At 35.8% G+C, this 14,031-nt stretch overlaps 1 protein-coding gene across 1 annotated transcript; it reads left to right on the top strand.

The window, feature by feature from the left end:
• The first annotated feature begins 2,002 nt into the window (after window positions 1–2,002).
• LOC140891165 (beta-ketoacyl-[acyl-carrier-protein] synthase III A, chloroplastic) lies at window positions 2,003–13,235 on the top strand. The gene is made up of 8 exons (XM_073299507.1): window positions 2,003–2,569; window positions 4,183–4,331; window positions 4,719–4,855; window positions 5,077–5,182; window positions 6,495–6,613; window positions 6,803–6,867; window positions 7,408–7,630; window positions 12,813–13,235. Exons 1-8 carry the CDS (start codon window positions 2,388–2,390, stop codon window positions 13,032–13,034), a joined length of 1,203 nt encoding a protein of 400 aa, XP_073155608.1. The 5' UTR covers window positions 2,003–2,387; the 3' UTR covers window positions 13,035–13,235.
• Window positions 13,236–14,031: the final 796 nt, after the last annotated feature.

Below are 14,031 nucleotides of genomic sequence, written 5' to 3'. Positions count from 1 at the left end.
CTTAGTTAAGGCTTTTAGATCTTAGTTAAGATGCATGGGTATTTTCATTGTAGACGTCGTAGTGTGGACTTGTAGGCGTGGGATCTAAACCAGTGTTGCTAGGTTTGACCCGCAGTGTTAGAGGTACGTAAGTACTGACCGAGATAGTTGACATGATATATGTTTATATGTTGCATGAGTATGTGCTATATGTTTTCCACGATTTACTTCTTTAGCCCATGCATGTTTTATACTGGACTGCATCTTGTGAGATATGAGTCATTGACAGTTTCCATAGGGAGCTTGTAACTCATCATGGACTCGAGTCAGGTATTGTCAGTTTCTATGTGAGCCTTGTGTCCTGTTTTGGATTCGGGTCAGGTTTTGGGGAGGCTCAGCCCTTGGTTTTGCTATCACTAGAAGCGACAACGACGGTGGAGTAGACGCTATAGTTGATAGGGTGAATATACGAGTACCCCCGCGGAGTCACTCTCTAGCAAGGTGTTGTATATTCGGTGGCGCCCTGAGCAGACTGTTTTACCTAGGATTTTAAAGTCATTTATGTGCTGCATATTTGTTTATATATCATTGCTTTCGTATTGAGCGTTGTCGCTCACGCCCCTGTATTTGATGTTCTTGGGATACCTTTTGGCGAGGCAGGTTTGAGGCTAGATGGTCCAGGAGGCTCGCACCAGGGGTGAGGCCGGTGCCGGTGGCAGCAAGAGTTTAGTGGTAGGGTTGTGACCCTAAGACTTTCGATTTGGTTGTATAAGTATTATACACTTTTGTTATCGTCGATTGTATTCTACTATTCACGCTTTTATTATTATTGCATGTGCTTTATTACTCTGATTAGGTAGGGTCGCTACAGCCAAAATAGCAGAACTGCTCGAGGTAAACTGATTATAATTTTTGCTCAAGTGATCCAATTCAGTTTGGTTTGGTCTTGCGACGTCAGTTTGATATAGATAACATTCGTTTTTGCTCAGTTGACGTGAAATACGATATGTTTCAAATTGAGTCTCCTATGCAGTCGTCTTGGCTGCTAATCATTTTCATCATTGAGCTGTGAGAAATCATCAAAAAACTAGAGCTCGCCAGAAATTCAATTTGGCTAAATTTCAGTTTTAGCTTCTATCTTGAGTTTAACAACTTCACACTAGAGTAAATATGTTAAAAATACAATAACAAGTTTTGTTATCATCAAAATCAAGATTGATTGTGTATCACAACCCAGCATTTGTTGTGACAAAAATAAATTATTTATGTTTCTTTAGTTTGATTATTCTTATTCTATTTGTATTATTTTTGTGACTCGTGAGATTAAGGAGATCATTAAGGTTTTTTATTTTTATTGTTTCTTATTTCAAAGAGATATTTTATGCCAATATTTTTAGTTGCAAAAATCTAGAATTTTGATTATTAGATTAAGTAATCTTATCGTTTTTTAATTAAATATATATATATAGGACCTCCTTTTGAAAATTCTCGGGGGCTTCCAATTTTTCAAAAAATGGCTCTGACTTACATATAAAAAAAATGTAAATTTATTAAATTATGTTATGCAGTCGAACAGTTTTCTCTTACAAATTGATAACACGTCATTGTATGCGGCGCAATTTGAAATATTTTTTGAAATCATAATTTATTTTTATTTTAAAAATTAAATATGGCTGGTGCGAGGATCGATAATTGTCCTTAGGTCTGATATCATCCCTGCTCATAATAACATATGCTAATCCCCAATGACAGTTTTAAAGTCGCTCAACCAAAGTAGAGGAACCGTAATTTGTTGGTGTAAACTATTTAAAATGATACTATAAACAATGAATGCATCTATTTTATTTTAATTTCACAATAGAAAAAGTAAAGAATTAACAAAAAGTACGAAATAATCAGACGAGTGAAATGGCAGATTTAGCCCACCTAACGAGTCTCGAACAAAATAAGGGCCCAACAACACTGGGGGCAATACGGTAACTTGAGTGGAAGAGATGTGTACACCCTGCTTACATGGCTGAAACACAGCTCTTGACTCACTCAATCCCTCGAGAATGGAGATGCGAATTGCATGAGAGAAATGAGCCCAGAAACGAACAAGTATCGGGACAAAATCTGTATCTATTTCTCTCCCCAACATGCATTTGCATGAGCTCAACTGTGTCTGATGAGAAAGGGAGTGGCAAAAAATTTTCATTGGAAATTCCATCGATTTTTTCTATCGTAATCTCCGGAAACCCCCAAAGATTTGATTGTTCTTTCCGTCTCTTGATTCTGTTGTTTCCTTTTCTTTTCAATCTGAGTTATCTATTTCTTGTTTATAAAACCCATTGATTTTCTTGGGATATAAGCTTCAAGATCCCACATTTGTCAGTGTCTGATTCTGATAGAGTAAATCGAGAACTTAAATGGCGAATGCATCTGGGCTGTTTACGCCAAATGTTCCTTGTGGTAGGAAGAGATTTTCTCCATCTTTCGGGATTTTTCGATCTGGGATTTGGTTCTCCGAGGGAGTTTCCAGGAGATTAGTGTGTTCCAGCACTACTCAGGATGCAGAGAAGCTCTCCCCATCTGAATCTAGAGTTCCCAGGTAATCAGTTAATCTCAAAGCTGAGATTTTGTGGATTTTTTTTTTTCATTTGGATGTTGTGGATTTTGCTTTCCAATTGCTAAGAAATGTTAAATTAGCGTTTTCTGTTTTGGAGAAAATGAATTGTAATTTTTGGATGAATAGGGTTCTGATTGGCGGTTGCTTGCTAGTTTAGCAAAGAGCGTGATGTAAAATTTGAATCTTTTTGTTGATAATCATGTGTTAAGAATTTGAGTCCCTACAAGTTGGATGTTTTTGGGTGGTTGTGTTAGTTGCCATAATTTGCAACTGGTGATAGCAACGGAGGCTTACTTGTTTACATGCTATCTGTTGTGTGATTCTCATTTAGCACGTGAATATGTATGAAGGAGGAAATCTATGGATATTAATTGCTCATATTGTATGTATGGATTTTGGATATATAATCTGAAGTAGATAAAAGGAAGACTTTAATAATGTTTGATGTTCTGTGTACTTTTTTTTTATTCTTCTATTACGGCCATTTTATTAGTTTTTAAATGTAAATTCTGACCACTCTGATGATTACTTTTGCTCATCCAAAGGCAAGAACTAATTTTGGTTCACCCATTTATGTGACACGAAGCTTCCTCATGAGCTGTCGTGTATCTCTGTGACTTTACTCTACTTGCATGCTAATGGTCCCTGGTTGCTTTAAGTGTGTTGCTATTTTTCAATAAGTATTATCAATAATGTTTTATGAAGCTTGATGTTTCTCTGTCCCCTTCTGTGTGATTTATCTGGTTGCTCATTGATGGAAGAGAAAAATTACTCTGATGGTTAGTTTCCACAGTAACAAAAGAAACAATTAACATATATCTTCTATTCATGAACTATTGGTACCGATCGGAGTCTCCTTTTGTTCTTCTTGTGCATTCTTAATCCACTGCCGTCGGAAAGGAAAAAAAGTGATATCGCTAATGAATAAATGAACTGAAAAAAAGCTAGGGCATGTGATTTTTTTTCCCAGTGTTCTAATTGTAGCGGTTAGATGTGCTAGATTGTCTGTTGAGCAGGATTGAAGTGAAAATGTAAAATATACTAATACCATGTAGATGAATCCATGCCCCATTCCTGACTATCCAAATTTTAAAATAGCAGAAGTTAATTTCCTTCTGTGGTCTTTTATTTCCCCATTGTTGATTTTAAGGGTTGATTTGTATCTTCAAACCATTTCTTTCAACATGGCTACATTCCACACTGAATGCTAGTTTTATCGTTTTCATATTATTGACTGCTCAGAATTATGTTTTTGGATCTTGGTTACTTCAGCTGTTGGTCTCAATTTAGTAACATGTGATCAATTTATGCATATTCAATCCCCTTTTGCTTGTGTTCATTGCTTTCAATATGTTAAAAACCGACCTTTTCCTATAATGCATTGCTTGTGTTGATTAGTGGAGGGTTTTGAGAAGCATCTCACATATTAGCATGCAATTTTGCCTTCTTGAAACACCCATCATAAAATGTGGATTTGTGTATTCATCCTAGGATGTTTCTTTTTTTCCCTCACTGTTTACCTTCCAAAATATTCTCTCTACTGTTTAAATGGAATGGTGTCCTTTTTTATTACCGATTTTTTTTTAATTTTATAGGTTTGTTAGCAAAGGCTGCAAGTTAGTTGGATGTGGCTCTGCAGTACCAAGTCTTCAGATATCTAACAATGACCTCTCAAAAATTGTCGATACTTCTGATGAATGGATATCTGTACGGACTGGAATTCGAAATCGAAGAATCGTTTCTGGTGAATTTTTTCTTCCCCGCAGTTAATACTTCCTTTTAACTTGAACTGAAGAGATAGTCAGGATATTTGTGTTAGCATTTGGTTTTTCTGAGGTGAGATCTTCTAGTTCTTCAAGTGGTAAGGCTGATCAGTCCTTCACATTTACATGCATATGGATACGTTAACATTAGTGTTTTTAACCATGGCACTTGGACACTCGCGATATTTTGCATTCATTTTGTGCAACTTTTGTGCACTAGGGTATCCAACCAAACGCCACATATCTGTTTGCGCTTGGCAGTCCAGATTTGAGTGAAAAGAAGAAAAACTTCAGTTCACATGATATGTTTCCCAGTACTTGAATTCTATTTATCAACCAATATGTATCTTAGAAATATGCTGGTGCAGGAAAGGATAGTTTGACTGCTTTGGCAATAGAGGCAAGTCGGAAAGCTCTCCAGATGGCCTCAGTTGATCCTGATGATTTGGATCTTGTGTTAATGTGTACTTCCACTCCCGAGGATTTATTTGGCAGTGCTCCGCAGGTACATAATGTAGCTGTTTTTTCTGTTTTTTCCTTATTTTGATTTGAGACAGAGCCCTGATCATTTCCACTCTTCACCTTTTTAAATCCTCATGAATCTCTTATATTTGATGATTATCATGCCGTAGTACCTGCATAACCATTTATTTATTGCATATTATTTGATTTCATGAACGAAAGCATATTCAAGATTTCAAATGAGCTTCTTGCATTTTTTTCCAGATTCAGAAAGAGCTTGGCTGCAAGAATAATCCATTGGCTTATGATATAACGGCTGCCTGCAGTGGTTTTGTTTTGGGCCTAGTTTCTGCCGCTTGCCACATTAGAGGTAAAAACTCAGTTTCTTACATATTAATTAAGAGTTTGTTTGGCTCATCTTATAGACTGTTTAAAACATTGTGAGGAGGTTTTAAAACTTATAAGATATCTGTAAATGTTAGGTCAGATTTTGTTAAAAAGATCTTTTAATGTTTAAACATAAGCTACTTTGAGAACTTCAAAAACCAATAGGATCGTGGCAACTTATCAAAATAACCAAATAACCCAAATTCTTATCCTTATATCTCACGTTAACCTCCTGTCCGTCTCCCCTCTCTATTTTTCTCTTTCTTCCACTTTTCAGGTGATTTTTTTTTTGTGTTCACATATTTTATTCCAATATTTTATGAACTTGATTTTAAAATAAGATGTAAGAGCTTATAAGTTAGAACTTACTTGGCTAAGCGTATCTTAAATATCTTACCAGATTTAGAGCATGAGATGTTTTAGTAACTTATAAAGTCTCAGATCTTATTTTACAATTAAGCTATTAAAGTGTTCGGATAAAAGGAGTCATCCTAGAAAGAAAATAATTGAAAAAAAAAAAAAGAATCTCAAGGGAAAATGACTTTGACGATAATTTAGGATATACTACTAAGTTTTGAGATTTTATTTTGTTATTTTGAATTAAAGCTTATATTATTTTTAAAATAAGTTGGTATTATCTTCTTCTGTATTTTTTAAAATATATCTTATGATCTCTTATTAACTTTTCTTAAAAAGCCTAAAATATTTTTTTCAAATACTTGATATTCAATAAATATTTTATTTTAACAGTTGAAAAGTATAATTTAAACTAGTTCTTGGATGCACGCATTGCGTACTTACATAATCTATTTTTTGAATGAAAAACAAAAAAATAAATAAATAGTGAAATAAAAAATTAAAAATTAAAAAAAACGAAATTTCGTATATAAATATCTACCAAGCGGGAAAAAAAGGTAAATATGACATTTTCGTAATTAAATAGCTATCAAAGGACAAAAAATATTGGGCATATCAATGTACCAAAGTCCCATTCATGCTTAATATGGTATGTTAAATTAAATTATGGTAACTTTGACATTGAAACGACGGACCATGACACTAAAAGGTCTCAAGTTTAATTATATAGTATAGAAAGGTCTCAAGTTTAATGATACAGTATAGATAAGATGTAAGAGCTTATAAGTTAGTTAAATATCTTTCGAACTCTAAACCCGTAGATGTTTAATGTAATTTTAACTAAACAAAGCTTCTAAGATATATTTAAGAATAGTTTAGTGAAAGAGACTATAAGTTGCTTCATTATCGAAATCTGATTTTTTGTGATTTATTGCTAGGTGGCGGCTTCAAAAATGTTCTTGTGATTGGAGCTGATGCACTATCTCGCTATGTTGATTGGACCGACCGAGGATCCTGTATCCTCTTTGGCGATGCGGCTGGTGCTGTGGTAGTACAGGTACCGTATCTTATCATTTCCACACCATTTTTCTTCCCTTTTCCCTCTGAAAATGAGAATTTAAGGAAATTATTGCAGCATGTATATTTATATGCCGATTTCTTCTTTTGCAACAGTAAATTTGATGTAGATAGTCTTGTATTCAGGTGACTTACCTTTAATACTCTAATTTTTCATGATCTTTATCAGGCATGTGACATAGAAGAGGACGGTATATTTGCATTTGACTTGCACAGTGATGGTGAAGGGCAAAGGTTAAGAATTTTTCCACTAAAAAATGAAATTAGCAAGTTTGGATCATGATTTATTAATAACAAAATGTTTAAATCTATTTCTTCTTAGATACAAAATACATAAACTATTTAGATAAACCTTACTTTGTAACTCTCCACACTCCACATAGACCAACGAACACCTACAAGGATTGTTGCGCATTCAGTTCATCTGCACTATCAAATATCGGGTTTAGGTAGTTAACTTAATCTTGTAGGTCAAAAGTTAAAAATTAATAAATTAAAGTAAGGATATTTTAGTAAATTGAAATGATGATACATAAAAAATTTGAATGTAAATTCTATTTTTTTCAATATAGCTAAAAGCCTAAAGCATGTAAGACATTTTATATAATTTGGATTGACATCGCACCAAATATATAGTATACATATAGATAATTTGATAAAGTACATATGGTTTAGTAAATTTAATGGATGGCACACCAAAAATATCCCAAGTTGTTCTTACTTTATATATCGAATAGATACAGATAAGTTAAAAGGGTTTTTCGTCTTTTCTAGACACTTAAAAGCCACTATGAAGGAAAATGAAAAGGATCAAGCATTAGGGACTAATGGTTCTCTGCTTGGACTTCTACCAAAAGGGTCTTCATACTCATGCATACAAATGAATGGCAAAGAGGTCTTCCGATTTGCCGTTCGTGTGGTTCCTCAATCGATTGAATTGGCTCTACAGAAGGCGGGTCTTGCTGGGTCCAGTATAGATTGGTTGCTGCTTCATCAGGTATGTGTATTATATTGCATTGTGCCGCGTCAAATAAAATGGATCAATTCAACTTCCACACAAGATGCATAAAGGATCTTGAGTCGAGAATATTGAATATTCCTTAGTGTACAAGTTGATCATATATTTAGCTTATTGTAAATGAAAGTTTTGATAAAACACGATATAAATTAAATAAAAAAAAGTAAAAAACTTGTATACACATCTGCGACAAATGCTCAAATTATGGATGCATGCTCTCCCGAAGTAGTAGTTACATGTATGATCAAACTAGAGTAGCATGCCCGCACGAAATTGTGATTACATAGACAACCCTTGTACGTTGGGAAATGTTCGCATTTAGCATGATAGATGAATCAAAGCGTTTAAATCTACCTCCCTCGAAAGAGGAAAAAAACAAGTAACTATGATTTTTGGAAACTGGATCTTGAGGAGGACTGATAGGGGAACCTTACAAACAATTCTCAACCTTGTCAAACACACTACGGTAGTGTTTGCAAATGCTTTAAAAAACGATTATATTGACTTTTCTTTGCAAAAATTTGAAAACTTTAGCAGATGGTAGCCCTCTCTTTCATTGTCGACCTTTTCCAGATGGCAGCCCTCTCTTTCATCGCCCACTCTGTTGCGTCAGTTCTTAACGACGCAGCAGAGTGGCTCAACCCCAGCAAAGTTATTATATGCTCTCAAGTCTTATAAGCTTCACCACAATTACTTGTGAAGCTGATACGAAATCGTACTATCTTCAGCCGAACGAATGTATGCTATGTGTTAAAAATATGAACGACAAGAGAAGGGAGAGAAATATTGTTTCTCATATATTTTACTAACTTCTAGAGTACAATATAAATAGAAGAAAAGCTAACCTAATAATCTGAAATCCCTATGTTTCAGTATTATTATTCAAACTAGATATGTTATCTTCTAATCCTACAGAATAAATGATAAGATAAGAATACTCAAAATTTAAGATAATATCCATATCTCCAACACTCCCCCTCAAGCTAGTGAATAGATATTTATCATTCCTAGCTTGCTTGTCAATTCTTCAAATGCTGTTTTCGACAGGCTCTTAGTCAAGATGTCTGCAACTTGCTGCCTTGAAGGAATATAAGTCATGCACACACTCTTATCTTCAATCTTTTCTTTGATGAAATGTCTATCGACCTCAACATGCTTTGTTCTATCGTGGTGGACCGGATTGTGGGCAATATTTACAGCTGCTTTGTTGTCACAATAAAGCCTCATAGGTTCTTTGTTGGGTATTCTCAGTTCTTCAAGTACCCTTTTTAACCATATGCCTTCACATAGTCCTTGAGCAACAGCGCGTAATTCAGCTTCTGCACTACTCCGAGCCACTACCGATTGTTTCTTGCTTCTCCATGTTACAAGATTGCCCCACACATATGTACAATAACCGGTGGTGGATCTTCTATCCATTACTGACCCTGCCCAATCAGCATCTGTGCAAACTTCTATTAATCTTGGTTCCATTTTTCCGAAGAATACACCTTTTCCAGGAATGCCTTAGAGATATCTTAGAATTTTTCTTACTGCCTCCAAGTGTATGCTGCATGGAGAGTGCATGAATTGGCTAACCACACTCACAGCATAGGTAATGTCAGGCCTAGTGTGAGATAAATAAATTAACCTTCCAACCAGCCGTTGGTATCCTTCTCGATCAACGTTACTCTTATTATCTCCTGGTCCAAGTTTCAAATTCTGCTCCATTGGTGTCTTGGCTGGCTTGCAACCCAACATGCCTGTTTCTTTCAACAAATCTAGAGTGTATTTCCTTTGGGATATGGTGATTCCCAGTTTGCTTCGTGCTACTTCCATTCCCAAGAAATACCTAAGATTTCCAAGGTCTTTGATTTCAAACTCAGTAGCCAAAAACTTCTTCAATTCGTCTGCCTCTTCAAGATTATCTCCAGTGACGATGATGTCGTCTACATAGACTATCAAAATAGTAATTCTTCCATCCTTGGAATGTCTGAAAAATAGAGTATGATCAGTTTGTGCTTGAATATATCCACGACTTTTGATGGATCTAGTAAACCTCTCAAACCACGCCCGAGGAGATTGTTTGAGTCCATATAGAGCTTTCTTCAGTCTGCATACTTGGTTAATTCCCTGTTTTTCTTCAAATCCAGGAGGAAAATCCATATACACCTCTTCATTGAGGTCCCCGTTCAAGAACGCATTCTTCACATCTAATTGCTGTAATGGCCAATCAAGATTAGCAGCTAATGACAATAAAACTCTTACAGTGTTTAATTTGGCTACAGGAGCAAAAGTTTCTTGATAGTCTATGCCAAAAGTTTGAGTAAATCCTTTAGCCACCTATCTCGCCTTGTACCTCTCAATGCTCCCATCTGCTTTATACTTAATTGTGAAGACCCATTTGCATCCCACAGTCCTCTTATCCTTGGGCAGTGTTGCGATCTCCCATGTGCCATTTTTTTTCAGAGCATTTATTTCTTCAAATACAGCCTTTCTCCAATCTGCCCTTGCTAGAGCATCATGAATTGTTCTAGGAATCTCATTAGTTGAAAGGTTACAAGTAAAGGTTCGAAAATTGGGAGAAAGATTATTGTAAGAAATAAAATGTGAGATAGGATGTGCAGTACATTTTCGTACTCCTTTGCGAAGTGCAATGGGTATATCAAGTTCAGAAGAGGTTACCTCTGGTTCAAGGGCTTGTGGAGGTGGATCCGGTTCAGCCTCTTGGTTCTTCTGAGCTTTAGTTGGCTCTATCCCTTCAGCTCACTTTCTCCTAGAATAAACAAAGAATTTCGGTGCTGCTTCATCTCCTCCTATTTCCAAATTTTCAGTTTCTGTTATGGGCATCGTAGACTTAGATTCTGTAGGTATGAAACTGTCATTTGAATTGTTAGGCACAAGCACAAGTGGGCTGGAAGACACGGAAACTTGCTGAAGTGGTGTAAGTGATGGTGGTAAAGGAGTTTCCCATGACTGATCTTCAACCGTATTCTCCCCCTGAAGAGAAGTGGTGGGAAAGAAGGGCTGAGACTCAAAGAACGTGACATCCATGGACACAAAGGTTTTTTTCAGCTCCGGAGAGTAGCATTTATAGCCTTTCTGAGTTGCTGAATAACCTATGAACACACATTTTACGGCACGAGGGTCAAGCTTGGACTTGTTTGGGTTGTGATTGTGCATGAAAGCAGGGCACCCAAATGTTTTAGGAGGTAATGATGAAATGGCACGAAAGAGGGGATATTGTTTTAACAGAGTTGAGAGAGGGGTGTAAAAATTGAGGACTCGGGTAGGCATTCTATTGGTTAGATACGCAGCTGTTAGCACCGCTTCTCCCCAAAGATACTTTGGAATATGCATAGTGAACAACAAAGCTCTGGCCACCTCTAAGAGATGACGGTTCTTTCTCTCGGCAATGCCGTTTTGTTGAGGTGTGTTTGGGCAAGAACTATGGTGGATAATACCCTCACTTGAAAGATAATTCCCAAGAATGGATTGATAGTATTCACGGCCATTATCAGTGCGGAAGACTTGAATGGTGGTTTGGAATTGTGTTTTGATCATAGAGTTGAACTTTTGAAAAATTTGGCCAGTTTCTGATTTTTCTTTTAAAAGGTAGATCCAACACACCCTAGTATGATCATCAATAAATGTGAGAAACCATCGAGCCCCAGAATAATTCTTTACACGTGATGGACCCCAGATGTCACTATGAACTAATGCAAATGGGCGACTTGATCTATAGGGTGTAGCAGGAAAAACAGAGCGTGTGTGCTTGGCTAGTTGACAAATTTCACATGATAACAAGCTGGACAAGCTAGAACTTTTATTGCCAAACAAAGATGGGAACATATGTTTCAAATACTGAAAGTTTAAATGTCCTAATCTACGATGTCATAACATAATTGTGTCTTTATTGGAAAAAGAAGAATCTATTTCAGCCTGAAAAGCTTGTTTATTCTTAGGAATAACAGCTTCAAGGTAATAGAGCCCTCCTTCCACTCTAGCATTGCCAATTGTCTTACCCGAATCCTGCTCCTGAAATATGCAACAAGACTTGGAGAATTTAGCTGTGCAATTTTGATCTATGGTGAGCTTGCAAACTGATAACAAATTGCAGGTCAGATTTGGGACATGTAAAACAGAGTGAAGGGTTAATGAATCTGAAATGCGAACTGAACCTTTACCAGCAACGGTGGAAAGTGTTCCATCCGCAATTTTAACTTTCATATTGCCAGGGCAAGGAGAATGAGATGAAAATAGCAGGGAACTACCTGTCATATGGTCAGAAGCGCCTGAATCGATGATCCAGGGTTGGTTTGCTTCTGTTACAGCTCTATATGCAGTGGAAAAAGTACCTGTTTGTGCTAGGGTACATGAGGCTGATGGAATTTTTGTCATGGATTGACTAATCAGCTTCTGAAGATGTTCCAGTTGATCTCTGTTCAAGTTAATGCTCACTGATTCAGTATCAGGGAATGAAGATGGGTTTGTAACACTTTCAGCAGTTGCTTTAAACCCCTGTTATCATAACCCCTACTGCGTGGCTTCCAATTTGCAGGCTTCCCATGCAACTTGCATTGAGACCTCTTTAAAAAAATTTTGGAATTTAATACATCTGAGGTAGACTCCTTGGATTCCTTAGAACTCTCCGTCATGGCTGTTTTTACTATGATTAATACGGAACAGAAACCGGCTCTGATACCATGTTAAAAATATAAACGACAAGAGAAGGGAGAGAAATATTGTTTCTCATATATTTTACTAACTTCTAGAGTACAATATAAATAGAAGAAAAGCTAACCTAATAATCTGAAATCCCTATGTTTCAATATTATTATTCAAACTAGATATGTTATCTTCTAATCCTACAGAATAAATGATAAGATAAGAATACTCAAAATTTAAGATAATATCCATGTCTCCAACACTATGCAGTATGTGTTTACATTTTCATGAATTTACGTTGCGCTTTTGGAAAACTTCCCGTACTTTAAAATGATTTGCACGAGTTCATTGCCAATTTGGTGACATACTTTGATAGGAAATGTGACTTCCGAAATCTCGAGTTACATGTTACTACTCATTTTACCAGTACATCTAGTTCTACATTTTTCTCAGTACTATAATGGATTGCAATTAAACCCGTATGTGGATGAGCAGAAGAAACTTGTTCATGCAGGCGAATCAGAGGATTATCGATGCAGTAGCCGCACGCCTTGACTTTCCATCAGAACGAGTCATTTCGAATCTTGCAAACTATGGTAATACAAGCGCCGCATCAATTCCATTGGCGTTGGATGAAGCTGTGAGAAGCGGGAAGGTGAAAGCTGGCCATACAATCGCAGCCGCTGGTTTTGGAGCAGGTCTTACGTGGGGCTCTGCCATCATTAGATGGGGATGATCAACCGTCCAGAAAGAAGGGGATTTGCAAAATCGATTTTGTAAGTTTTTTTTTTTTTGTCTCCTAATTTTGTTTCTTGTATCAAGTTATCACAGTGGTGCGATGGCACAGTCTCCTGCATTCCCTTCGTTGTCTTGGTATTTCTTGAACTGCAATGACATCAATAATGTTCATTCTTTTTGCCCTCAGATTCTGACTTTGTTCCTGAAAGTGATCCTTGAATTTTTGTCTAATTTCAACTATATATAATCAGCGTTCTAAAAAGCGTAGGCGAGCTGTCACTCGCTGCCTAACGCCTAGACGGTTTTTTTAAGCATAAATCTCTAAAATATTCTTGTTCATATTCATATTTCTTCACCACTTTTTCTGCATCATATTTAAAAACTATGGCATCTTCTTCTTTATTTGATATAAATTCTTTTACGTGAAGTAACATTACATAATAGAAAAGAGATAACATGCCAATAATCTATATATATATATATACAAACACACACCCCTTGCAAAAAATAGGATTGGTGGTAGGTTTTACTGTCTAGACGATAGACGACGCTTTTTAGAACGCACTATATAATATTTTTTTAGATTAAAAACTACTTAATTTTGTGACTGATAATATATGGAAGAATATGATTTATGTTTAATTTTTGTTTTCTAATAACGATTTTCATTCTCATCATATAATTTGGTGTATGGAAACACTCGAAATAAATTAATATTTCGTTTTTTATAGAAGTGAACCATTTTTAACATAACATCTATTTCCATGATTTTATATTAATCGATTGTTGGAAAGGAATATGATTTGTTGAATCTTTGGGTCGCTTGTGTTTTTCAAGAATTTTATTTTTCATTGTTTATTCAATAAAAAAAATTTGCATGAATTTGTTAATAATTATAATTTTTCACGATAATTTTTCTTTGTAAGTAATAGTGTTCACTCTTAGATTTAATTAATTTTATATTCATGTAATGTCATTATTTTGATTTTATAGCG

Source organism: Henckelia pumila, chromosome 3 (assembly GCF_033568475.1).
Source record: "Henckelia pumila isolate YLH828 chromosome 3, ASM3356847v2, whole genome shotgun sequence".
Classification (NCBI taxonomy): domain Eukaryota; kingdom Viridiplantae; phylum Streptophyta; class Magnoliopsida; order Lamiales; family Gesneriaceae; genus Henckelia; species Henckelia pumila.
Note: the sequence above shows the minus strand (reverse complement) of the source record. Positions and strands in the feature narration are given on the sequence as shown.